Here is a 26,845-nt window from a genome sequence, read left to right as displayed (position 1 = left end):
AGCATCATGGCCAGAAGTTTCAGCAACAAGTCTTCTGGTTTTTCACTTCTGGACTGATCACTTCCATGCCCCTCGCCATCTTCACTCTGCTCCTCAGCAAGGCTTTCCCCCTCTTCAGTCACGTACTCATCCTATGCAAATGTAAAGTACACATTTAAAATGCATGCAATGCCCATACTCATCACTCAAACGACTGTACTCAGTGCATGAATATGGCCTTTTGACAGTGAAAAGACCATCATTGATATGGCCATTTGAGTATGAAAAGAATTTGAGTATGAAAAGACCATCATTGATATGGCCATTTGAGTATGAAAAGACCATCATTAATATGGCCATTTGAGTATGAAAATATTTTAAAGCTGTAGTGAAGATCATGTGCATCTCAAACAGTTAGCTTTAGTGCAATGAACCTGTTAAAAGTACTCTGTGGGAACATTCAGGGGATTGTTGGAAGTGTTTATAATTCAATTGTTTATTTTAGTTGCTTTCATAGTTCCCTAACAGAAATTTAGACTGTACACTGAGAGTAACAGTAGTAGTACTGAGAGTAGAATACAATAATGTGGGTGAAACATGTTGGGTTTTCCCGTTTGAGCTCTGGATTAGCATGTATGGAACTCTATACTTGAATAGTCAAAGGTAATTTAATGCTTACCACATAACAGGAGATGTCTTCATCATCTTGCACTGACTCTGAATCGCTGGAGTCCAGGAAAATATGAATGCTTTGGTCATCTGCTGTTTCGTCTGGAAACAACCCGTGCAGAAGATACAGTCATGCATTATAATGCGATATTCGTATTTTATTATTAATTATTATTACAATAACCACAACAGTGAAAAGCAACCACATATATTAGACAATCTAAAGGGGAGACCGGGTACAGTTACAATATCTGCAGCCCACAGCTGTACAGGTGTAACAGGTAAATTGTGGTGCTTACCGTTGTCTGAACTGTCAGTCGCTGGGTGAATTTCTTCAGATTCTTCCATCACTTCTTTTTCTGGGTCCTCGGAGTGCATTTCACTTCCATCAATCTCTCCAAGTCCAGCCAAGTTATCTTCGAGGTCTTTACACATCGGCGGTACATGACTCCCGTCTGTTGGGTCATGACTGGATAGCAGCAGGCTCTGTACGTTATCTGACTAAGCCCTTTTGGATTTTTTCTCCCAAACTCCATTTTTGAAAAAGCGCTTTTTGTGGTCAAAATTCTGTGTATGACAGAGTTCAATGTTGCAATGTTCACAGAAGCGCCAAGGTCTTTTCTTCAGTATTGGGACTTCCATCTTTCAACTAACGTCACACCGTGTTTCTATCACAGAGCTTCATGGCCACACCGTGCCTGTTTATATCATAGATCTCGTCTCGCGAGTTCTTCCGTGTAACAATGACCTCGCATGTGATTGGACGAGCATGTACGAGGTCACAGGGACCTCGTCCAATCACGTGCGAGGTCGGCATCTTGTCCAATCACGTGCGAGGTCATGGGCAAGACGGGCATGTTTTTATACCTGTACTCAGAACTTTCACTCCATTTTCTGTGTTTTAACTGCGTTGGTTTCGTGATCTATAATGGCTGGACGGCGTCTCGCATTCAGCTCCCCTTCAACCCCTCTGCATGGACGCGATCAACCACTTTCAGCCAGTCCGCAGACCAGCGAGAAGAAACTGCTGAATGCTATCAGTGGCCTGTCTCGTCAGCTCGCTGTGCTTGCTGCCGATGTGAATGAGCAGTTTGCCGCACTAAACTCCAGGTTGGCTGCTTTGGAGACGAAACAGTGTGTGGAAGAGACTAACGTTAACTCGAAAAAGAGAAGACGGGTGAACAATCCCAAGATTGCGGTAAGAATATGTTCGGTGACTGCTAGCTAAGCTAAAATTAGCAAAGCAAGCCCAAGCTAAAAGTAGCTTAAAAGCTAATAGTCCAAGCTAAAAGTAGCATAGTAGCCTTGTAAAAGAACAAGAGAGAGGAACCAGTGTAACGTTAAGTTGCTTTGTTAAGTGTATGTTGTTGGTCTTTTACAGGAAGCAGTACGCCGTTTTCACAACTCGGAGACGAATTGTAGGCGCTACGAACCGGAGCAAGGGTAAGATTTAAAAAATATGCTTTCATTCTGCTGTATAAGGAAATAGATGCGTTAACAGTAGATACCGATCTTAACTGTTCATTTTGTTTTCACAGACGAACCTCGCCTCATAACGAAGCTGTGACCGCTTACTTGCTCGGAGCTTTGTCCGCAAGTCCGGATTTCTATGACGCTGATAGTGACGCCATTGTGTGTAAGTAACTTTTACTGTTTTCTTCTTCCTGTTTTAATTTTACTGTGACTTAAGTTTTCTTATTCATACCACTCATTTAATTGGTTTCCAGCTGCCTGTAAGACGTACTATGAAACGGTACGCAGGAGCTTCAGACACACACAGCCTGATCTCGCATCGCAGGCGGAAGCTGTGAAGACGTCAGCTCGGAGTCGTTCCAGGAGAAAGAGGGTAAGACTTATTAGATTTATTAGATCTGTTTTTGGTCAATGTGACCAAACCTACCTAAACCTATTTTTCAGGTGCATTAATAGATGTGTTGTGTCCATGCGCAGTGCATCGCGCAGTACTGATTGTCTTTATTGATTGTTTTACAGCTGCTGGAAGCGAGATGAGTGTGCTTGCTGGCGATGAGGTGGACCGTTGGAAGTCCGCCACCACAGACATGATGTCTGATGAGGAGGACGGCGTCGTTGGCGGGGTGTCTGGATGGATTGTGCGACCTCCATCCTCTCGTAGCCAGGAGCTCACCGAGCTCTGTGCGACTCTACAGTCGCGATTAGAGAAGACTCCCAAGTACAGGGCCACGCACAGCAGGCGGCTGTAAAATTGACCAAATTCGGACAGAATGTCGACAGGTTAATTTGTTTGTTGTGTGGGCAAATTTGTACAGTTGTGTGTTGTGTTGTCAATAAAGCTCTTTCTTTGAATACTTCCTCCTGGCAATTTTTCCTTTCCTCAATAAATTCATTCATATTTATATTTATAAATATATAAATAAATAAAAATAAATATATGTGTATGTATATATATGTATAAATATACATATATATATATATATATATATATATATATATATATATATATATATATATACAGTGATAGATCTGCTAACCAATCACTAGTGATTATTCTTGTTTAAAAGACCCAGTGTGACCAATAGTAACACATCTGCCAACGGGGGTGGGGTTTACATTTATAATGACTCATCAGGTTGTCCAATAGTGACAGATCTGCCAACGTGGGTTGGCTTTACATTTATAATGACCAGATCTGCCAACCAATCACGAGTGATTATACTTGTTTAAAACTAGTGGTTTCATCCAATCCTGAGTGAGGATATTCAAGCCATCTCTGGCCAGGCGCGGTTTCGCTGCTATTCATATGCTAATTAGAGACTTCGCTGTGGTTCGTTTTCGACAATTTTCGGCACAGACGAACGCAGCGGAGATTTCCGGGCGTTTACAGGGACGAAAATCCGACTTTTCATGCAGTGTCAGAGATCTGTAATGTTTTTTGTTTTTGTTTTTTTGTTTTGTTTTTTGTTTAGTTTTTTTTTGGTTCTCTGTCGATTGGACCCCCTCCAGACTTTGTTACATGATGAGACTGCTGTTCACTCGTGATGAACAAATATGGACATGTGTGCAAACACTCACGTAATCTGTATGCACTGGACTTCAGCTCGCTGTATCACCTACTGCTGTAACATAGTATGTCAAATGTCACAAGTGTAAGAAAATGTTAAAATGCAACTGACAAGAAAAGACTATGATGTTGATTTTTTATTTATTTTTTTATTTTTTATTCTTTGTTCTTTTTTTACTTTCTATTTTTTATTTTATTATATATTTTATTTTATTTTATTTATTTTTTTAAATTTTATTATTACTATTATTTTTTTTCTTTCTTTTCCCCCCTGGGTAATGGGGGCGGGACTAGATAAGCCTCGGCTTCTCCCGCTTTCCCTTTCGGCCATGTGTATTCAAGTTTACTGTGTGAGCAATATGTGTGATGATGATTTAATGTACATGCCCGAAATAAACAAATAAATAAATAAATGTTACATATATGTCACATTGGGTGTTAAGAACCAGGATAATTTATCCATCATGGAAAATTGTGGGGGACATAAAACAAACTAATAGACCATATAGAACACATTTCTGACATTTTTTCTCAAAATAACACTCCCTAGTGTCAAAGATCTGTCAGTGGGTGTTAATGGTAAATTCATTCCTCATTTGAAAATAAATCATCCTTAGTCTTTTTTGGTTTGATAACAAAGCTTTGTCTTTTTATTTGCGTTTCCACAATATTAGAACTTTACCTCTTAGGTTTAACAACAAAACCTTTAACAGCAAAAATTTGATTTATTTCACAATAAAAAAAATTGCAAATGGAATAAAAAAAAAAAAGACTGCCTCTTCATATTGGAGGTCTTCTTAACAAGCCACTGTAGCTGTAGAAAACTGAGCTAGTCTTTTTCTGGTCATGTTTTTCTGTTTGGTAACAAAGATTCTAACTTTACCTCTTAGGCGTAACAACAACATTTTCTTTTCATATTTGTTTTCCAACACAAAAATGAATACATTTGCAAAAGTTTGCAAATTGAATAAAAATAAAAACTACCTCATATTGGAGGTCTTAATACGTTACTGTAGCTGTAGAAAACTGAGCAACAGACTTGTAAACATGTAAACACAAAAAAAGTGTAATAACAAAAAACTTTTGTATTGTCAGGACCATGTTATCAACATGTGTGGCAGTTAAGCCTAGGCCAAATGGAAAGATTTGAAACAATTTCTTTCCTCAGTGAAGCGAAGACGCATGTCGCATTAATCACAGAGGTGGTGGTTGCATTTATTTTGCACAATTTGCAACGGCCAGGCTTGTTGCATTTCACAGGCCAGTGTGCAACCTGGTCCACGCGAACATCATCACTGGAACTCCAACACGAACTCTCTTGGGAGGTGGTGGTGGAGAATTGGCATTGAGTGATGGGCGGCCCCTTTGTGAATGCAGGAGAATGAGGCTAGTTGCAACCTCTGCCTGGAAGCTCCTTTGTTTCAGTAGCTCGTGGACACCAAGTAGTTTACAGTCTTGGCGGTAGATCAGCCATGCGTTAACAAGGCCTAGCATTATGGTTTGCCAGAATAGGTAGAGGTACCACCTCCATTACCTCATGTGGTAATTATACCTTGCAATGCATGCATCTAGGAGGTCTACCCCTCCCATGAATGTGTTGTACTCCTTGACAATGTATGGCCTGTTGACTTACACAAATACTTTGTCTGATTTGCTCCAGCATTGAGCTTTAGGGTCTGTTTATTTTATTTACTAATGGGTAAAAATGGTTTCCTTATATATTTAATTAATAATTGGATTCATATGTGATTTTTGTTTATATGTGTTTTAATATGCTTTGAATTGAACAATATCATATATATTAACTAAATATCATTGAATAAGTTAAGTTAACTGAGCAGATCATAATAATTTTTTCTTATTGTGACATATATGTCACATTGGGTTTTCCATGACAATTTTAAGGTCCGATGTGACATATATGTCACAACGATATTTACCTGACTTGTTTTATATCAACTTGTACATGAAAAGTGTTCACAATAGGTTCAATGTAACAAAGGACATGTTATGTTTGCATTACAATTCTTACATGGCTTGAATCTTACCTTTGGCAACCAAAAACAAGCCTTTTAAATTTAGCTAGCTTTGCCCCTAGTGGTAATGTGGCACACAGACATCTTGGAAATGTTGTTATGGGAAGACTAAATCACATGACCTGTCACATGACCCACCAGGATGTTAAGTATGTGTCACTCTGGGACTTCATGAGTTAAAGTCAAGGATAAAGCTGCTCATGGAATTTTCCAGAGCATTTAAAGGACGTGTGACACCTGTGTCACGGTGGGTTCTTATGGGTTAATATATCCTACTTTACAATTTGCAGTATTTATCAAGAGACTTAAATTAAGCTAACCAATGATCACAGCTGGGTTGGGTGTTTCTGAATATGATGATCCTTCAGTGAACGTGTCAAACATAATAAAAATCAAATAATTCCTCAGCCATTCTCAATTTAACTATGGTTTCATCTGAGGTTAGAAATACGTTTATCAATAAATTCTAAACTTAAGGTCCTCTACCAAACAATTTCAAAGGTCAAGAAGGAACTTTTCAATCAATAGATCTGAAGATTTTGATGCAAAAGAACAAAGGCCAAGATAAAGGCCAAATGAGAATTTTCAAAGTAAGCCTGTATATTATGGCCATGGTTAGTGCTTCGAGTGAATATATATACAGCCTTTGTTATGGTCTTTGAGGTCTCCCAAAGAATGAAGAAATCTGTCAGAGAAGGTCTGGCACGAACAACAAAGTGGTATTAATTTCCTTTGTAATCAGTGCACAAATGACTCTAATACAGCAGCAGCAGCTTTATTTGGCTGTTGATCAGGCTGCTTCTTGCACAACAATCTTCCCTTTGTGAATTTCCCTCTGCCTGCTTATGGCAGACAGTCCCTAAACCACAGACTGGTATCAGTGAGGTATTTATCACACTGATGAATTTCCTCTCAATGACACCTTTGTACTGGAGCCCTGCTTGAATCTGATGTCTTAGTTATCAGTCTTAGATTTGTGTTACTTGTAAGCTGTGCCTTAGGTTTTCCCGTGGTTTTGCAACTATTTGCTCTTTAAATCCTGATAAGACAGAAATTACTTAATGCCTCTTAATCAACCACCTACAAACTGTAGATGAGATACCATCGCCCACATTATGCTCCCTCTTCTTTCTAACCACATTCATGGCCTAAGGCCAAGTGTTAGAGCTGTATGCATTGAGTTTATTTGTGGTGTTTACACAACATCAACACAAAGACTGTTTCTGCTGCAACTACAAAACCATAGCAGCTAATTACCACTCTCCCTCTCTCATTAGGGTGAGATGGTTTGAAGTAGCCTACAGTTACTGTTGGGTCACATGGTTACACCCAGACTGGTCAGCAAAGCAAGTTTAATCACTTCACCTGGCTGTCAGTTAATGAACTAATTAAAAGTCCAAACATATTTGGTGTCAGAGCTGAAACAATAGTTGATCATCAAGAAAAAGAAAAAAATTGTGGTTGCAGTTTATCAAATGTGGGAATTTGCTACTGTTCTTTGTTTTAAATATCATAGATATAATATGGAATTGATTACCTTTGGATTTTGGACTGTAAGTAAGCAATTTAAAGATGTCATGTTGGGCTCTGCAAACAAGTGACACAGGGTTCTTCACCTCCTTTTTATGATTAATATACTAAATAATAAATACATGAATAAAAACTATTAGCTCCAAACATACTTTGTATTGTGCTGAGAGACATCACTGCTGACTGAGAAAGTTCACAATGAATGAACTGTCGAGAGTTTATTTCCATGTAGAATTGGGATTTTATGTCTCAGAACAGAACTGAAACAACATTTGGTTTTGTTGGTCATCACTTTTCAGTCACTGCTGTCAAGCCTTTTGAACCCTGCCAGCCTCAGTTATAATAACTGGAGACGAGACAGGACACATCCAATACACAGTATATATATTTATATACAGTATAGAAGACATTTCATTTGTGGAAAAAGTAGCCCAATTTATTCTAAGATGGCCAAAGTATGTTTTCTTTATCTGCCCAATTGCAAGAAAGTATAGTATAATAATTGGGCAGAAAACAGGACAATCTGGGAAGTGCTGTTATCCCAGAAATTAGTGTTGCCAAAAGATTTTTTCAATTCAAATGACAAATTCCATCTGTGTCCATTGTAACGAAGTGGTAGCAGAAATCTCAGTGTCAGATATCTCAAACTCTCAGCACTTGTGAACAGGAGCAGACATGATTTGATTTCTGTGAATAGAACGATAAATTGATACATTTTTGCATCTTTTAACAGATTGTGTCTTGTAATGCTGGACATTGTTGGTCGGAACAATTAACTAAAGCAACCTTTTTTTCTTGTCAAGATTGTCTTTATTTTTATTTATTTGTTTATTTCGGGCATGTCTGTTAAATCATCATCACACATCTTTGTTCACATAGTAGAATTTATGTGTGCAAATGGATAGCTTGTGTGTCTATGCTTGCGGTTGGCTTGCCTCAAATAGCCACTTGAAGGACGCATGTGGTTGTTGAATTGATTTGAGGAGAAAAACATATCTGCATGACCAGACACTACCAGGGGTAAGTGGGATTTTTTTTGTCTTTATATCAGTAGAACTGACGCTGTTAATGTGAGTTCAGTGATTTTGTTCTATTGTTCAGAGTCCCATACAGGTCAGGGGTCTTTGAGGTCTGTTTCTCTGATTGTATGTGTGTTTTATGACTACAGTGCCAGGGAAGTTTCCCTCCAATTCACCATTCAATTGTATGTCTGAATTTCAAGATGGGTTCAAAGTTTCTAATTTAAGGCCTTTGTCTCCCAATTAAGAGATTGTCTTTCTACACAAATATACAGGAAACAAAACCATTTAATTGCACTTAAAATCACTTTAAATCCCCAACTTGAAGACCATGAAGCCACTGAATTTACTGGTTTTAATCAGGTGTGTGTGTGTGTGTGTGGGGGGGGAATACACTTTGTTTAGGTCTTATACATCATTTAGTTTTTCGAAGCGTTTATTGTGTGCAAAATGAGTTACCAGCAAAGCACATACGCTTTGAGGAAAACATACTTGAATTTCATCTGATTCAGATGAAATTCAACATATTGCAGAGATATGTACAGTATCAACACAAACACACATGCACACACCCTGGAAGCACAGTGCTGGCCAAGGGCCAAAGGTCTGAGCCCAAAGGCAAGAGAGGGGGGAGCACTACCCACAATCTGGGCAAATGGTGAGTGTGACACACTGTGTGTGTGTGTGTGTGTGTGTCTCACAGAGAGGAGGGACAGTGTGAGAAGTGGGTGGAGATGGGACTCCTGAGGGAGTGTTGAGGTGTCTCAGCAGCAGCAGTCTGATCAGAGCCTTTGAAGGTGCTGAAGTTGAAGTTAGTCACAGTTGAGACACACACTTACATTTCTGTATGTGTGTTTCTTACTGTTTCTTTTCTCTTTTTTTCCATGGATTTTAAGCCTAACCACTATGGGAGTACAGCGGTTGTTGCCGTCCTGTCAAAGGATTTTCAAAGTTCCTAAAGTGTGAGGGGAGGAAAAAAAGACTATTCCTGGAAGAGTTGCCTAACTGGACCTAAGGTAAGTTTTCCTTGTCATTCACCACGCTGCTGCTTAGTGTGAAGAATAACACCACTATTTAGTATTAATATTTCTAAACACTGCCCAGAGGTATATATATAAACAGTGGACGTGCCTCAGAAGAAGAACTCAACTTTTCTTGCAACACATAAATCAGAAAAGTAATTAAGTTTTGCTCATTATGCTTGTATTGTGTTGTAATGGTGCAGTTGCAATATGGATATGAGGTCCCTCTGCTGCTTTATAATGTGTTTTGAGTAACTGTTGCCAACAAGAGAAAAAAGAAAATCAATCATACTTTTTACTTTACTTTACTTTCAGAACAAATTAAATGTGTGTGAGTATTTCCGTGTGTGCTATTGGTTTCATAAAGGATGTCTAAGCATGCATTTCTGACAGTTTTAGCTGTGAGCGTTGGGAGGAGAGGTAAAGAGCAGCACATGTCAAAGCATGCAGCCGAGCGCTTGACGTTTGAAACTTTGGTCAAAGCGTCCCTCCCTTCCCTTAACTTTTCTCCCAGAGGTGATTTCCTCTGAGGAAAATGATGTTGCTCAATCATATTTTTGAAGCAATGATGACTCATGTACCCAAATCCTCTTCGATGCAATGGTAGGGAAATAAATAATTAGCATTTGCTTCTTTTTTTAAAAGGACTGTCTGCGTTTAATCTCCTGCTCAAAGTGTTCTAAGGTTTGGGCAGTTCACAACGATGCCAGATTACATGGGACATGTGAAATCGGGGATGGCTTAATGATGGATGAGTGAAAAGATAACCTTGAAGGGCTCACCAATTCATTTCTTGAAGGATACTTTCAATAATAGAAAGCAACACACAATTGGTTCTTTTGTAAACAGTGTGAAAAGAAAGCTACCCCCTCAGTTTCCTGAAACCCAATTGACCTGGACGTTGCCTGAGGATATATTGTATTTTGATTTTAGGGCATAAAGAGGCACATAATTGGTTTTTCCACCCTGGAGAAATGCCTCGTCTCTGATAAGACAGTATAGATCGTTAAGTCGGTTTACTTTTCCCATCATGTAAGGATTTTGGAGGCATAAGGTTTATTCTGAAATATTAGAGTCATGCAGTTCAGTCTGGACTGAGAGGTTTTTTAAAAGATCTAATGGGCAATTTGGTAAAAGCTGAGCCTCATTAATGGCAGCGCTGGTAACACGGCTGTTTGGAATAGTTGAGATAAAGTCTACACTTAGAGGATGGATGGAGCTGCCCGTCATAAAGGAGAGATGAATATTACCCTCATGCAATTAGGGTTGGCCTCTACAACTGACTCACTGACTGTTTTACTGCCTGAATTGCTACCTGGCAGGGAAGTTCAGAAAGTTGGCCTGGGAAAGACTGAAAACTAGAAAACATCATCTAACAAGGTGCGATATGCCGGGGTAATAATGTTAAATGGAGCCTAATCGAAACCAACACACCTAAGCACCCCCTCTGAAGACACCTACCTACCCACTCCATCTACTCATCCCATACAGTCAGGTCCAAACAAACCCTCAGACCATCTGAGGGGAATGCTGCTGGGGCATTTCTGACCCTCCCTATAATTATGGCATTTGCTCTGATGACTGAGTGACCCTTTGTGTGTGTGTGTGTGTGTGTGTGTGTGTGTGTGTGTGTGTGTGTGTGTGTGTGTGTGTGTGGCGCAGCAGTGTAAACCCCTGTTCCCTCCACTCAACCTTCCATCCTTCATGACCTAACTTAGTTGGCTTAAGTTCTGAGAGGAGAGGCCCAGAAAATTACGGCGAAAAACTGGTTGTATAATACAGCACACCACGCTATTTTAGAGAACACATTATGAATAATTTTGTAATTGTGTAATATGGTTTCATATATTATTGCAGTCGTTCAGGCAGCCTTTTTCAAAATGAATGAAAAGAGATACCAATACTATCAAGTTCAAATGCAATGCTAATTCTGAGTTTCCCACAACGACTTTTAATCTCGTCCCCAGAACATTTCCATGACTTCACACTGAAGTTACGAGTGCCCACAGCGGTGCACCAACACCACTTTTACAGATGCTACGACAATTAAAGTTTTAGGGTCAGGAGGAACTACTTTACTGAGACAAAAAGCTTCAGATGGCATATTGTTTTTATCATTGGTGACCTAAATCTTTGATGACCTAGACTTGTAAAAACAATGTGTTATCGTACAAAAGTGCAGTTTGGGTTTAATTATATTACTATAATATAGTATTAAGGACAATGCCACTCTGTTCACACGTATTTTTAGAGCTATATTGTGCAAAATTGTGCTCCCTGACATAAGGCAGAAGAACAACTATAATTTAACACAGTTTAGAACAGAGCTGTGTGATATGATCCCATATTTCAGCAAAGCAGACCATAGAAGGATTTATTGTAATGGGCTTGGCTGTATGGCGATAATATGACCTACATTTATCTAGATCAGGACATTTTGTCATAGCATTAAGACCAAGATATCAATCTTACACTGCCTTTGGTTGCATGGATCATTGTGACCGTCCGATGCTGCAAATCAATGAGTGGTGCTGTGCTACTGCAATATCATTTTGTATTTATTTTTCTTTTTATAGTTTCACAACAAAACGATGAAGCCCCTTATTTATTTAATTGGCTGTATTACACAAAAACATTACTGTCTCGTTATTTTATACATGTATATGAATAGTATTGTAAAGGACAGTTTATCACAGCAGAATTTAATAGAACACAGTAAAATCAGCAAAGTGGCTGAAGAAATACTGTCAAACCCATAACATTACATGATGTGTGATGATGCTCACACATTTTGTTCTGCTGCCTGCTGACATATTTATTTGTATTCATTAACTCTCACTCTGTTCTTCTGAGTTTCATCGTAGCGCTCCGTCGTCCTGACAGGGTTAAGTACCTTCGAACCAGAGCAGCTCAGGCATGTTAGCCCATACCAATATAACCAGTTGGCTCCAGTTAAAGGCCTCCATGTCCAGGCCTCATGCTGTGAGTGCGAGAGGGGTCAGGTTGGAGGCCACGCCCCTCCCAACCCCTGAACCCTTCTGGGCTGGGGTTAGCATCGTAACCCCACCTTTACATAGTCCAGGAGGTCTAATATGAAATCACATTCAGAGTAGGGCCTGATGGTTATTCAATATTATAATGCATCATTTTTCAATGGAAGCATATCATGATGAAATCAAATATAGTGATATCAAGATGCTCAGTTACGTCTTAAACTCTTACCAAACTGTTAAATCAAACTTGTTAATGTGATTACTTTGTATTTTTGTGCATGCATGTAAAAATAGTTGGTGCATAGCTGGAAATATGTATGTACATTTTGTCCATGATTTCTCTAAGGAACTGTTATGCTTACACCAATGTCTTTAATTAAATGAGAACATTCAGTACTTTCTGCAGAAGCTATGGTTTAGTTCTCCATAATTTAAAGGGACTTAGGGCAGGATTTGTGAAAAAATAAACATTCACTTTAAGTCTTTTAATGCTAATGGGTGATGAAGCGTTCAAAACCAAAAAGAATGAGACCACACACATATCTCCCCATTGCCTTGAACAGGCTGTGTGCTGCATGATGTACTGCAATTCGTGGTCCGAATTTCCCGCGCACTCCGGCGGACGTGACGTCAAATGACGCTGAATGCGCGTACTCGACGGCTTGGAGACCAGAAGAAGACAAGCGCGGTGGACTCAAGTACTGTATGTGTAGTAATGGACTCTGCTTCGGCCGGAAAACGACCCACCACCACACAAAGTCCACTAAAAGTAATACCAAGAAGAAAACGAAGGTTTTATCAGCGGCAATTCGTCTTCCTAAAGTCACACTAAAATAAACATTCGTTTACTTACTTCGTCGCTTGACATGATGCTGTTCGCAGATGTATGCTACCAACGTAGTTCCGCGGAGGCATGTGCGGAGGGCTTGTAGTAAACAGTCACGTGAACAGCGAGTAAATAAATAACCGTGTCACAGCATCAGCTGCACTGAAGAGTTCGTGCGCGCTACCGCGCCGGCTTGGCAGATGGCTGCAGTTACCCTAACGGCCGTCGTGTCACTGTTGAGTCTTATTTCTTGATCCTGCCCTAAGTCCCTTTAACTGATGCATATTATTCATCATTATACAGCACAGGCAAGCTTTAAATCCTAGATTACATTAGTTTGTATTAGGTTAGATTAGATTTTGTAGTGTGGGTAAAGTGGGCTTTTGCTGATCATATCAAAAACTGTCTCTACGCCATAAAACTCAAACCTACAAGTGTGGTACTAATGTTGTATTAGATGTAGGAATAATGTCCCATGAATAATAGTCCAACGCCAATACATGAAAGAAAAGAGAAGAATGGGATCCACCATCGACTGGACACTGTTAAACAGAGGTCAAGTGTCAGAGTCATTAAGCACAGATAACAGTCATCCAGGAAAAAGTAATAAAGTAGAGTGCTGGGAGGCAGTCTCCATGAATGAAAGTCAGAGCAGGGAGAGGGGGATGAGTGGGAGGGAGACGGTGGAGTGGGGGATGATGGAGGCTTGTTAAGGCTCATCCAGTCATACCTCTGCCCCTTCAAAACTTGATTTGACTAGTTATCTGGAAGCAGGATGACATGTCAGGGTGGGCTTTGGGGGCAAAAGGGAGTGCTAGATATATTTTTTTCCTATTCTTGTTTGTATGTCAACACCATCTTTCAACACCAGTCCACAACTTTCATTTCTCGCATGGTGGTCTGGCACAGGTACGAGAAATGATGATTGACTGTTCATTATTGACTGTTGCCGCCTTGTAGACATCAAAACAGGATTTCCTGGAAGGTTTATTTATTTAATTGGCAGAGACGATACCTGAAGGCATTCTCGCATTTAATGTAAGTGCAACCAATGTATGTATGTGTGACTTCTAGTAGTTGATAATGTATACAATGTGTCTCTTTTGAGGCTTTTAAGAAAGAAAAACACATAACACAACGTCAGATGTTACAGTAATTTCACATGTTGCATGTTTGTATATTCCCTCACTCATCGCAGTATTTGTATGTTTTATGGTTGCGTGTGTCTGTGTGTGTGCAGTCCTCATGAGTATAAATACATATATACATATATATGTATTTATATTTGCCCGTTCCTCTAGCTGCGTGTAGGGGTCATGTGAGGTTGCACTTGATGTGCATCACCAGAGAAAAATGATCGCAGGTTGTTGTTTTTTCAGCCTGTGGTTCAGCATTTTCAGATTTCTGGTGGCAGGGCATTCCAATAATGTAATTATTTAGACAGAAAGTACTAACACTATGCCACTCAGCATTTATCACTTGCTGATCATCTAGTGGCTATTCTATTGGCATATATTAGTGGAGGCGCCTTGCCTGACATCGGAAGAAATTATGTTTAGTAAAATACAAAATTAGGCTTATAAAGCTTCAGGAACAGAAGAGCAGAACCAATTTCCTGGGGGGAAACTCTGCTATATAAACCCTTGTCACACCTAATTGGATGAGCACAGAGGGGCTGTCCTTGGACTTTGCTTCTAATCTTCTGAACCTGCATTTATTATTTTTTGACCACTTGGAAGCTGTCCAACAAGCTTTAAAAACAGCATTGATATATTATTACTGGGGATGCAAATCTTTGGAAATCTCTCCATTCGATTATTGGTGTCACTTTTTGATCCAGAACAGATTCTTGAATCTTCCGATCTTGTGTTAGATACTGGAAAACCAAAACAATGAGCTGAAAGAGACTAAAACAGGGAGTAGAGCTGCAAGAAGTTCGAAATTCGAAAGTCATGTGTATCGGGGGGAAAATGACACCAGGAGATCAAGACCTCACATTGTGGTGAGGATAACGCAAGATGTGTTATGGACCGCAGGCAGCTCAAATAACTGCTGAAAATGTACAAGCCTTCCAGCTATGTAGGGATTACAATGTATTATTATTATTATTAAGTATGAGGTGGAGGACGAAGCCTCCAAACTCATATATTTACCCACCTTGATAGGTTCATAGAAACCCTGAGGCACAATCATACAAGCTGTGTGTCACATCAAACTGATTTAAGATGAAAGTCAGCAGCGTCCTTGACTGGAAAAAGCCTCAGGTTTCCATGATAGATTCTTGACTATAATGACAGTTGTGATGACCTTAAATATAAGGTCCCCCTGCCTTTTCTTCACATCCAGAAAAACTTCAACCTTATTGATCTGCTAGTTAACCAGTTTTCTGATTGTTCAGCTTGTTCTTGTGTGAACACTTTCCCAGACCCCAGAGAACTTGAAATGCTAAAGACCTGCACGTCTCACCGAGTGTCTTCGGAAACAACCTTTTATCTGAATGGGGCCACCTGCTCTAACACCTAGCTGCAGCACTTTGTATTTCACTCTGTGAATCGTTAAAGGGGAAGCAAAACATAATTTGTGCTTTGTAGTCAATGAACTTTGGCTGTTTTTTTCACCATAATACAAGAGTGAGCGCTTAATAGACTGACATCGAGTGAAGCATATCCATCCATCATGGCTTAATGCTGCAGCACAGACTCATTACCGGGTTAGATTGTACCAAAGCACAGACTATGGGTGTTAATGTTTTTTTATGAATGGGGAGGAAATTGAACTCTGTAATTATGCAAATGAGAAGTAGTCTGAAAGTAAGTTCAGTTGCACGTGGAGGAAAACGTGTTTGTACCGTTATGACTGGCCCAGTCAAATGAGGATAAAGGGAGATGTGTTACTTAAAGCGCCCCTATTAATCATTTATGAGCCTGATTCATACACTTAATATATTGTATTTAACATAAGTAAGTATTGTATGCATTGAAATTATATAAAACGTGAATGAATGACTGATAACACAGGATCAATTCGCTATGACATATTGAATAAACTTTTCATGTGCATCAGACGACATTTGTTAACTATTTATGCACATTATGACATGCACAATTAATTTACAGATTAGTTCAAAACATGTATAAATGTGCTTAAAACGGGGTAAAGTATACTCAAGACCCCCTTATTTCTTCCAAAAGCTTTCAGCTGTATTTAGTTTCTTGTCATGCAGAGCGACAAAGTATTTATAACTATCATAATAATAATATCATTGATAATCATAAGTATGATATTACTTATAAATATACTAAATATATGCATATAGTTATATATTTAGGAAATATAATTATTAAAATTATAACATCTTCACACAAATTTGAAGCATTTTATATATGGTTACAACTGTCTAATAATGTCTATAATTAATAAACAATTAAAAATTGTTTAATCTCCTTACACTACATGCAGTGTAAACAATTATTCATATTTGTATGTAATGCTTATAAATGCAACATTTTGGGGTTTAAGATAAAGTGTTGTCATTGTAGGTGGCTGTGAACAAGACACAACTACTGTCTAACTTGAGTAAAGATGTGTAGTTTTTGACGTAAAAATAAAGCCGTATTTCCTTTTACAGAAAAAGGTCCGTTAGTCCATCTGTTTTTGGCGGCCCCTTTAAACGCCCACATCCAAACTAGCACCTCGATGCAATTACTCTGGATATTATATTTCAGCTGAATCCTGGCAGCTCCCTTTTCTTTCCTTGCTTTTGTAAAAAAGGGGATGTAATCACTTGACAAAAACCAGGAAACAGGTCGAGGGGATGAATGCAGTCAGAGAAGGCACAGGAGGAGTAATGGCGTATAGTTTTCAGTGAAAAAAAGGAAAACTCCCAAATCCTTTAATTCCCTTATAAAACCACTTTCTTAATCTAAAACCTCAATTTTCTGGTGGAGAACCTTTATTCAAACATATGGAGATAATAATTACCTGGATTCCACTGGGCCAGGCCAGGCCTGTTGTGTGCTGTCGGCTCTCTGATCAAACCACATTCCCTGCCCTTTTATTATAAAAAGTCTCGGGGTTTACAAAACCAGAGTGGCAGCAATCAGGATCCAGGATTCAACATGTCTGTGTTGCAATAGTCATCACACAGGAAATGGGTGACTACTTTTACAGTGAGTGAAGTGCTCTGTGCGGCTGAAAGTAATTTGCATTCAGCACTGATGAGTAGGTAAAAGGTGACGGTGAAGAGATCAGGCAAAGAACAGACACACCAAGAGCTACAACTAGCAAGGACTTTTTTTCTGATTTGACTGTTTCTACTAATAGTATCTATCTACTCTCTATCTATTATATTAGGTTAGCTATAATTGGTAGTCAAACCTACATGCCTGTTTTTCTCTGTAAATGAGAGCTTTGGGAGTCCTCCCCCTCAAACACAGACTGATGAGTCATAGCTTAGCATCGGCTCCAACCGAGTAACAAAATCTATGCGGCTCTGCTTCATACACTGTCATGCTATAGTTTGAGGTTTTCTTCATCGGTTCATGGTTAAACATTGAAATAGTAACGCTTGTTACCCGAATAGATATACGTTTCTGAAACGTTAAGTTTCTAAAATGTGTGGAGCTAACATTAGTAGAGTATGTTAGCACATCCTTAACAAGCTCTGCTGCAAAGCTATACTGAATTTGTACGCATAGTGATTTATATTTTTCATAGTTGTAACAGTGAATAACAGTGTTATTCCTTGATTTCATTGTCTTCTGTCTCGATCAGGTGACTAGGTGATGAGGTGGTTCACTTTTCCACTGTGATTCTTGGCTTTAGCTTCCATTGTTTTCGTAGGGGTCTGTTGTCTCTGTTGCAACACCAGGATTTATGCATTTGACAAGAAAGAAGTTTAGACTTGTTGAGGCCAATATTGATATTTGACATATGAATATATTATATGCAGGGTGAAAAGTTCAACCAACCCATCAAGATCACAAACTCGTGTGCAAGTTGATTGAACTGAGAACCAGAGGAACGTAAACGAAAAACATACAGTTCTCCGCAGGCGAAGTATCCCGGCATCTTTGAGCTGGATGGAACATTATACTGTAGTCTGCACTGTAGAAAACAAACTAGAAAGAATTTTGTTCATTTACAGGAATAAAGCTTTTATTCTTAAATGTCATCTTTTTTACTGATAAGCTTACGTTTAACTGCATAGTATCTGAATAACTCAAAATAAAATGACTAAAAGCAGCATGATATTTTGAGTTTCGGCAACATAAAGCTGACGTGTGTCAGCCCCATTTTAAAAGTTGGTGCTGAGCCCCACCGATACATGCTGATATAACTGTAATACACTTTCTTATCACTTGGTTCTCTCATTGGAGAAGTGGAGAAGACAAGCCCCTCAAAAAACCTCCCTGTTGAGGACTGTTGAGCTTCCAGCAGCTATAGCTGCTCAGTCATGTCCCACTGACAGACGGAGGTGGTGCTCTGTACTGGGAGCCATAGGGGTGTTGGTGAAATGTGATCCAGGAAGCTGGAGCTCAACATGTGGCTGCAGGTTGCTACCTGGAGCTCAGACAGGGAGGGAGGCGTGCCTGTGTGATGATGTGGGACTGATTGAAATGGTGTGTAACTACACATTCAGGCTGACCTCAGCAGCAGCAGAAGCAGCACTGGATGTTCATGTGAAAACAGTAATGTTTCCATTCAATCTCAGTTTCAGGTTCAGAGTTTAACGGCTGATATCAAACATAAAAAAATCCTAAAAAAGATTTCATAGAAGTGTTAAATGAAGTTCTTGCCTGCAATAGTAGAGTTTGTAGATTTGGTAAAAATTCAGCTTTTGAGTTCAGGAAAATCAATGCAGGTTTGATCATCCAGACTCTGGCATACAAATTGGAATTTACAGCTCAGTTCCCATGTAGGGCCATTAAAGCCAAGCGCGCAATACAAAAGGTTCACTTCCACAATATCTACCTGTGTGTGATGATGAGGCAAGTAATGCTGATTTGTTGGTTTCATTACATGCCTGACAGCGTTCATTAGATACAAATGGAATGAATAATATTTCTGTGTGTGTAATTCATCTTCATCGCCTACTCCCCATCAACCCTCCTCTGCTTGATCACCAAAGGCTTTAGCTGCTGCTTCACCTTTATTTAAGCTTCATGAGAAACACTACCTGAACACATATTTGTATAAGTAGTTCTCCTTTGAGTTATGAGGTTGCCAAATAGTGTTTGATGCTCTATAACCTCACTCAAAGAGCTCTTGGTCATCGGTAGTTTCTTTCAATAAGACAAATGTTCTTACGATGACAGTAGTTTATCTCTTGCACTGTTTTATATGAATGGAAAGTTTCATAAAAATTAAATCATATTGCCAGTTATAAATCAACTGAGGGGGATGCACAAACCTTGTCTGACATTACCAGACCAAACTGAATTATTCTGGCACCACACAGACCAACCAATGACTCGGCCCGTCCGCTGTAGATGGCCAATTACAGCACTTTAGGTCTGGATTCATTGAAAAGCTCAACGGTACAAGCATTTGTGCAGAAAAAAACATGACTTTCTATGTGCATTTCAGTAAGAACCATCTGTTTATGGAGCTTAAAGGTTATCTGTAACTTGTATGAGCGCAGTGAGCTAGCAGCACGCAAACAAAAGAAATGCGTGGCCGTCTTGGTTAGGTAAACAAAGAACAGAGGAGCTTGGATTCCAACACACACTGAGGGAGTATGACTTAACTCTCTGTTCAGGTAGAAATTACTACACAGTATGTATTTACTCAACTCAATAATTGTCTATGTAAATGTAGTTGGTTGTTGCTGTTATATTAATGTGTCAATTAGACAACCTTTAAGATTCTCGTATGCAATGCTTACGACAAGCTGAAGTTTAAAATTGCACTTGAAAATATTCAGCATTTTAAATGAAATCACTTTAACATTCTAGGTCAGTTTTAGACAGATTGGGCAACTTTGGCACAGTGTTTGGTTTGAAACAGGCATGACTTCTCAGAAACAAATTGACATAATTGAAAGTGATGGCCTTGATTAAACTGACTATTTGCTACATCACTTGGGAGTCTTGTGTTTCTAACTTGAGGAAGATTGAGTTAACCTGGATTGCACTCTTAAATTGCTACTTGAGACATTTGAATTTACAGAGATTTGTTGAGTCCGGAGAGTTTTTTTTTTTTTTTTTAATTACAAAATAAAATCTCTTTCAAACCTTTCTACACTCAGGATTACTTTATACCTCATTATGCCAATCCTGTCCATCCATATCTTTGAGGCTGAGATCAATGTGCAAATACAGATTTATATGCTTAGCACGTGTTCTCATCAAGAAACCAGACACAGTGTCTTTCAAAATAAATAGTCCACTTCTTAATGTATTGATGCAGTGATACCTGTGATATTTTATACTAATGAACATCCACCCCCCCCCCCCCCCCCCCCCCCCCCACCCCCCAAGTACCACATGTGAAGTGTCTGCACCTACTCTAAATTATGCCTATTTTAATCCAGCCTCACAGATGGAAAAGATAGAAAAGTGACACTGCAGAAAAGTGTGGATTACAAAATGCCTTAAATCTCTTCCGAAACCCAAATAGTGACCCGGACGTTCATAATCTGATTATCTATCACCAAGTGGAGATAAAATCCCACATGCCTGTCACCCTCCACTGAAAGCCCCAGCGCCAGTCTACCTGGAGACACAGACCTGAAGGTTCTCTGCATCATATAAGAGCTGTTTTCATAGACCCATATAAACTGTGAGATAATGTACAACACCTCATCCATAGCTTTTTCGGCACAACATGAAGGCATCATTCATCTCGAACCTTTGTGTGTTTGATTTAGGGTTATAATGGGCTCACAATGGGGTCAAATAGTTAAGATTCTTCTTCATAATTCTATTTGAATGAGTATTTCTTGCAGAGGAGTGAAAAGGTAAGTAAAAGCATGGTAGATAATATCTTTTCTCTCTCTCTCTCTGCCCTGCAGACTGTGCTGTGTAGATTGCTTTTAGTTGTGAACAGGCTGTCAGAGTGGCAGTGAAGGGCAAAGCGTTCTGCCCTGCAGTTCTCTCTGTCAGTTCTGGGCGGTGTGAAATCTGAGCTGGCGTGATGTGGTCGTGCATCGTCTTGCCTCGCAATTTCCATGTTTCTTGTGATCTTTTCCGCTTACGGTGTTCATTAAAAGGCAATAAATCCGCATGCAAAGGGTGCAGCCTCAAGAATGTGTCGAACCAACCATTCATATCAACATTTCTAAATAACGTGTAAATGAAAGCGGTTTCACCTCTGGCTGTGCTTCAAAACTGCATTCTTAATTATGTTTATGTTTCGTTTACAAAACTTCTTGATTAGGTTTAGTAAAAGATCATGATTTGGGTTTAAAAAGTTTCACACGGGACACAAACACGGCTTGGTGAAACTCCCGTTTGATCCACCGACCTTCTCGCTACACAGTGCTCCGTGGCCTTTTGATTGTAAAAAAGTAAATCAAAATAAAGGTAATCCGGGAGAAGTATGTCATTGACAATGCAGTTTGGCTGTATGGGAATTTATTTTTGAGAATATCAGCCTTATCATACAATTAATGTACTTCAGTAAAAAGATGAAATTTGTTGATTCTGCCACAGACTGTTTCAAGTGTGCACAGCAACATCACTGTGGAAGAAAAATGTGATGTGTAAATGTACTCGACTTTTTTCCACGTCTCTCAAGTGTTGACAAAGATTTGGCTTAGCCAGGGAATGCTAAATCCTGAGGTCAGTTCAAAGTAATGGGATTATGATAACATCAGTTATGCCACCATAGCTACAACACTGAAGTATGGATAACACAGATGATGATATAGATTAGATTAAAGGGGAATATGATGGCATTTTCTCACGGTTGAATCTGCTCCGAAGGAAACCGAAAGTGAGGCTAAATCAGAAAATATATTTAAGTTTAATTTATTGAAAATAAAATAGTATATGTAGTAGACAGCAAAACAGACTCTAATGTGAAAGTCTTGCATACATTATTTTAAGATCATCCAATATCCACCCTTTCAGAAGTAATTTTATATGGCGTTTTGTTTGGAGTAGACTGTAAGAAAAAGTTTAAAGAACAAATGCGGTCCAATTAAACGCAGTGTTGTTGTTTAACAAGCAATGTAAATGTTAAATCTTCATGGTGGTGGTTTTCATCTGAGACGCTTCAATTTTATTCCCGTTACTGATCTAAAATTGTTCCGGTGTTCATGCTGCCATTCTGGCCACATCTCCCCCGTAAAAGAGATATTGAAATTCCAGCAGTGTGGGATCTTGATCCTTTGTTGATTAGGAAAGCAGCAATTCGGTGGCTCATGCCTTCAGGGACATCTAATACACACACAGCAATCACCAGCTTAGACCTTCAGTACACATGCGGCAGTTTACAGTTGGATCAGGACTGAACCCCCACTGTCATCTGCATGATACCAAGTCATCAAACTACAAATCCCCCTCATAGCTCAGTGATGACAAAGACTTAGAAGTAGTTATTTTGACGAGTACTTTTTTTTCCTGTTATATGACAAAGGAATAATTATGGGAAGGGTTTAGAGTGTTACCTGGCTAAAGGGGCTCCGAGGCAACTTTCTGGCACTGAAACAATGTGTTGTTTCACATTGCCTTCTTTTTCTCAGTCAGGGCAAGTTGGGACAGGAGTCAGATACCTCTCCACAGGCCTCTCCTCTGCTGCTGTGTCATGTTATATTCGTTTTGGAGCTTGGGGGAAATGATTAGTCTATTTACAAAATTGTGTAGGTACAAGTCTTACTTGTTTTTCTGCAGATAGGCAAATCCAAACAGACAAGACTTTTTACTCAAGAAACCTTTTTACTTTATAAAGGCATCTTCTTTTGCCTGTTTTATAGTATATTTACATGATATTTATTTGTTCCTTTCTTTTTTCTTTTCCCAGGTCTGAGGATCTCATGGAGGTACCAAAGATGGCAGCTTTAGGAACAACTCTCATTACTGTATTATCTGTCCTCCTGCACGTGGCAAGGTGTCAGGGGAGTATGGGGAAAGGAAAAGACAGCTTGCCACTGAGGTTCACACATCATCTCTACAACGCCACCATAAATGAGAACTCTGCTCCGCGGACGTTCGTTGAAACGCCGGTGAAAATGGGCATCGAAGTGACAGATGTGCTTTGGGATATCAAATATGATGTTGTCTCAGGCGATGAAGATGAACTTTTCCAAGCAGAGGCAGTCCAGGTTGGAGATTTCTGCTTCCTCAGGATCAAAACACGCACTAGTTACTCGGCACTCCTCAACAGGGAGGTCAGGGACACTTACACTCTCACTGTGGCGGCAACTGAAAAGACTTTTGAATTCCAGGCAAAGACGAAAGTGTTTGTTCAGGTGCTTGACACCAATGACCTAAAGCCTCTTTTCTATCCTGCCTCGTACAACGAGGCCATCAGGGAGGATGCTCCACTTAAGTCAAGTGTAGTGAGGGTCAGTGCTACAGATGCTGATATTGGGAGCAACGCTCAGTTTTACTACTCTTTCACCAGCAGAGCTCATCCTTTTGTTGTTGACCCTTTCACGGGCACTATCAGCCTTGTCAAGATGCTAAATCACACCCGTGCAGAGAGGTACGACCTCACGGTTTTAGCTGAAGACAGGACAAAGAAGATATCAGGTGTTCAAAAATTTGGTAATGTTGCCAGGGTTACAATAAATGTACAAAACATGCCCATGGGGTCTCCAGTTATCACACCTCCACCCAAACCAACAATCTCTAGAGATGGCAGAATAACGATCAATGTCCACGTGGAAGCAGGAGTTAAGCCCGTGAAATCCCTCAATATTGTTGGAGGGGATCCTCACAAGTGTTTTGAGATAATCCCCTTAGGTGTGCAGGGCAGCAACTTCCAAGTGATCTCTACAAAGAGGATTATGTGGTCTCAAACCCCTTTTGGGTTAAATCTGTCTCTTCAAGCCAGGGACCGGAGCTTCCCACATTTATTCTCTCCAATTACACTAATTCACGTTCCGGCGTATCATTACAGCCCGTTGGCGTTTTTAGAGGACACCTACATTGTCACACTGAGTGAGTTTTCACCTCCGAACACTTACGTGGTTAAGGTTTTGGTCACCTCTGTGCCTTACAATGTTACTTTCAGCATCAAAAATAATCCAGACAGCACCAAATTCAAGATAAATCCCAAAACAGGAATTATCATAACAACAGAGAAATTTGACTATGAGAGAAAGGAGCGATATGAGTTTGACGTAGTGGCCAATCACGGTGAAGCCGAGACTCACATAGTGATTGAGATAACCGATGAAAACGACAACAGCCCACAATTCACCCAAACCTCCTACCAGGCCACACTGGAGGAAAACACCCCTGTTGGCAGCAGCGTTTTGAAAGTAGCTGCCACAGACAAAGATCAAGGGAAAAACGGCTTTGTGACTTATGCTATTGCTAACGCAGGCCTCTTACCTTTCATAATAGACCCATTCACAGGTGTCATTTCCACCTCCGAACACTTGGACTTCGAGCTGATGAGACGGCGCTACCACCTGAGAGTTTGGGCATTGGACAGCGGCAGCCCGTTCAGTCAGGTCAGTGAATGCCCCGTCACAATAACCCTGAACAACATCAACGATAATGTCCCTCTTTTCGAGAGGGTGGGCTGCAACACCACCGTACCTCAAGATTTACCCGTGGGACACACAATCGCTGAGCTGTCAGCCATTGATGTAGACGAGCTGCAGCAGCTGCGGTATGTCATTGAGTCGGGAAATGAGCTTCAAGTATTTGGTATTGACACGGTGTCAGGAGCCGTCACCCTTAAGCAACCGATTCCCCTGCGAGCAGCTTCGTTCAACCTGAGAGTTGTAGCCACGGATGGCAAACATTCCTCTGAAGCTTCACTTATCAGGGTAACTGTCACTAACAGAGGAGATGATCCAACGCTCCGCTGCCAGGAAACGGGCGTCTTCAAGCGGCTGACTGATAAACTGATTGAGTCAATCAAGCCCATTTTAGGTAATCAAGAGGAAGACACGTTCTCTGATATTCACATCACCAACCGACATTCTCCCAAGTTTGACTTGAGCCTCCCAGGTTCAATCGACTTGGCTGAGGACCATCCACTGAATTCCACAATAATTCAGTTCAAGGCAACGGACGCTGACACTGGGTTCAACAGTAAGCTGGTATACGCCATATCAAGTGGGAATGAGAACGGCTGTTTCTCCATTGACATTTTCTCTGGTGACCTTCAGTTAGTCTGTCTGTTAGACAGAGAGAGTAAAGAGTTCTACATTTTGAACATTACTGTTTATGATTTGGGAATGCCACAAACATCTGCGTGGAAGTTTGTTGCTGTGAACGTCATAGACGTCAACGATAATCCTCCTGTTTTTGATCAACCCAGATACGTGATACATGTACCTGAAAATACAGAGGTGGACTCCATAATTTTTACAGCTCGTGCAACAGATCCCGACATAGATACGAGTGGTAATGTCCAGTACTCCCTACTGACGTCTACCGACATGTTCAGCATTGATGAAGTGACTGGCGAGGTGACGGTGACGAGTGGTTTGGATCGAGAAACCTCACCCAGGCACGACCTCAGGATCGAAGCCAGAGACCAAGCCAAAATCGGCCCTCAGTTGTTCTCCATGATTGACCTTGTGGTGGTCCTGCAAGACATAAATGACAACCCACCCAAGTTTGTTCCCAAAGTGTACAAAATAAAAGTTCCAGAGGATGTACCTGTGGGCACCCTCCTCGTCTGGGTTGAGAGTATTGACTTGGACTTGGGCAGCGGAGGCCTTGTCACCTACAACCTTAAGAATACAGAGGGTGGGATCTTTCACCTCGACTCCTCCACGGGTGCCTTGATCCTCGAGAGGGAGCTGGACTTTGAGAGGCGACCAATTTACAACCTCACAGTCCGGGCTGTGGATCACGGCCTCCCTCGCTCCCTCTCTTCCTCCTGCTTTGTAGAGATTCACGTTCTGGATGTCAATGAGAACCTCCACAGGCCTGTGCTCTCAGAGTTTGTGTATGAAGCCGGAGTGATGGAGGATGCAGCTGTGGGGACATCAGTGGTCACGCTTACAGCTTCAGACAAGGACCTGGGCAGAGATGGAGTTGTCCGGTACCACATCCATGAAGGATCTGGTCTTGGAGTTTTCGCCATTGACGAAGAAACGGGTAAAACCTTTTTTTTAAATTATAAACAGAAAGTATTCTTTCTCTTTATCTACACTTGGTTGAAAATGCAAACATGTAATTAGTTTATATCAATTTAAAAACATCCTGCAGGCATAGTTTGACTCATTTATAGTGCTCCTGTTTGCCTTATGTGGGTGATCAATGGGATTATTACAATTAGAAATAGAAGATTTTCTATGGTGGATTGCATTTTTAAAGTCTTAGCAGCCTTAATAACATTTATAATATAGCCGAGCAACAAGCACATATTAGTGGAAATTACTTGTCTCCAGGAAATAGTGCTGGATTAAATTAGCTCATCATAAGAGATAATGTTATGATTATTTTATTATTATTATTTGTATTAGTAGTAGCATTTGTTTTTTGTATTGGAGATCATCAATGTTGACATGGATATTGAAAGTTAATCTAATACTTGGCCTTGGAATCAGCAGTTTGCAAACTTAAAGGACCACATGTCCTTAAGATATGTGAATAC

At 40.1% G+C, this 26,845-nt stretch overlaps 1 protein-coding gene across 1 annotated transcript in view; it reads left to right on the top strand.

Annotated features, from left to right (window-relative positions):
- Positions 1 to 9,066: 9,066 nt before the first annotated feature.
- Positions 9,067 to 26,845, top strand: part of fat2 (FAT atypical cadherin 2) — a 108,508-nt gene continuing 90,729 nt past the window's right edge. The window contains exons 1-2 of the mRNA XM_084009744.1: positions 9,067 to 9,289; positions 23,081 to 26,346. Of these exons, the coding sequence (XP_083865870.1) occupies positions 23,094 to 26,346 (3,253 nt within the window). The 5' untranslated portion in view covers positions 9,067 to 9,289; positions 23,081 to 23,093. The remainder of the gene's footprint in view (positions 9,290 to 23,080; positions 26,347 to 26,845) is intronic.

This window comes from Eutrigla gurnardus (assembly GCF_963514095.1).
Source record: "Eutrigla gurnardus genome assembly, chromosome: 5".
Lineage (NCBI taxonomy): Eukaryota > Metazoa > Chordata > Actinopteri > Perciformes > Triglidae > Eutrigla > Eutrigla gurnardus.
This window is presented reverse-complemented; position numbering and strand designations above follow the sequence as displayed.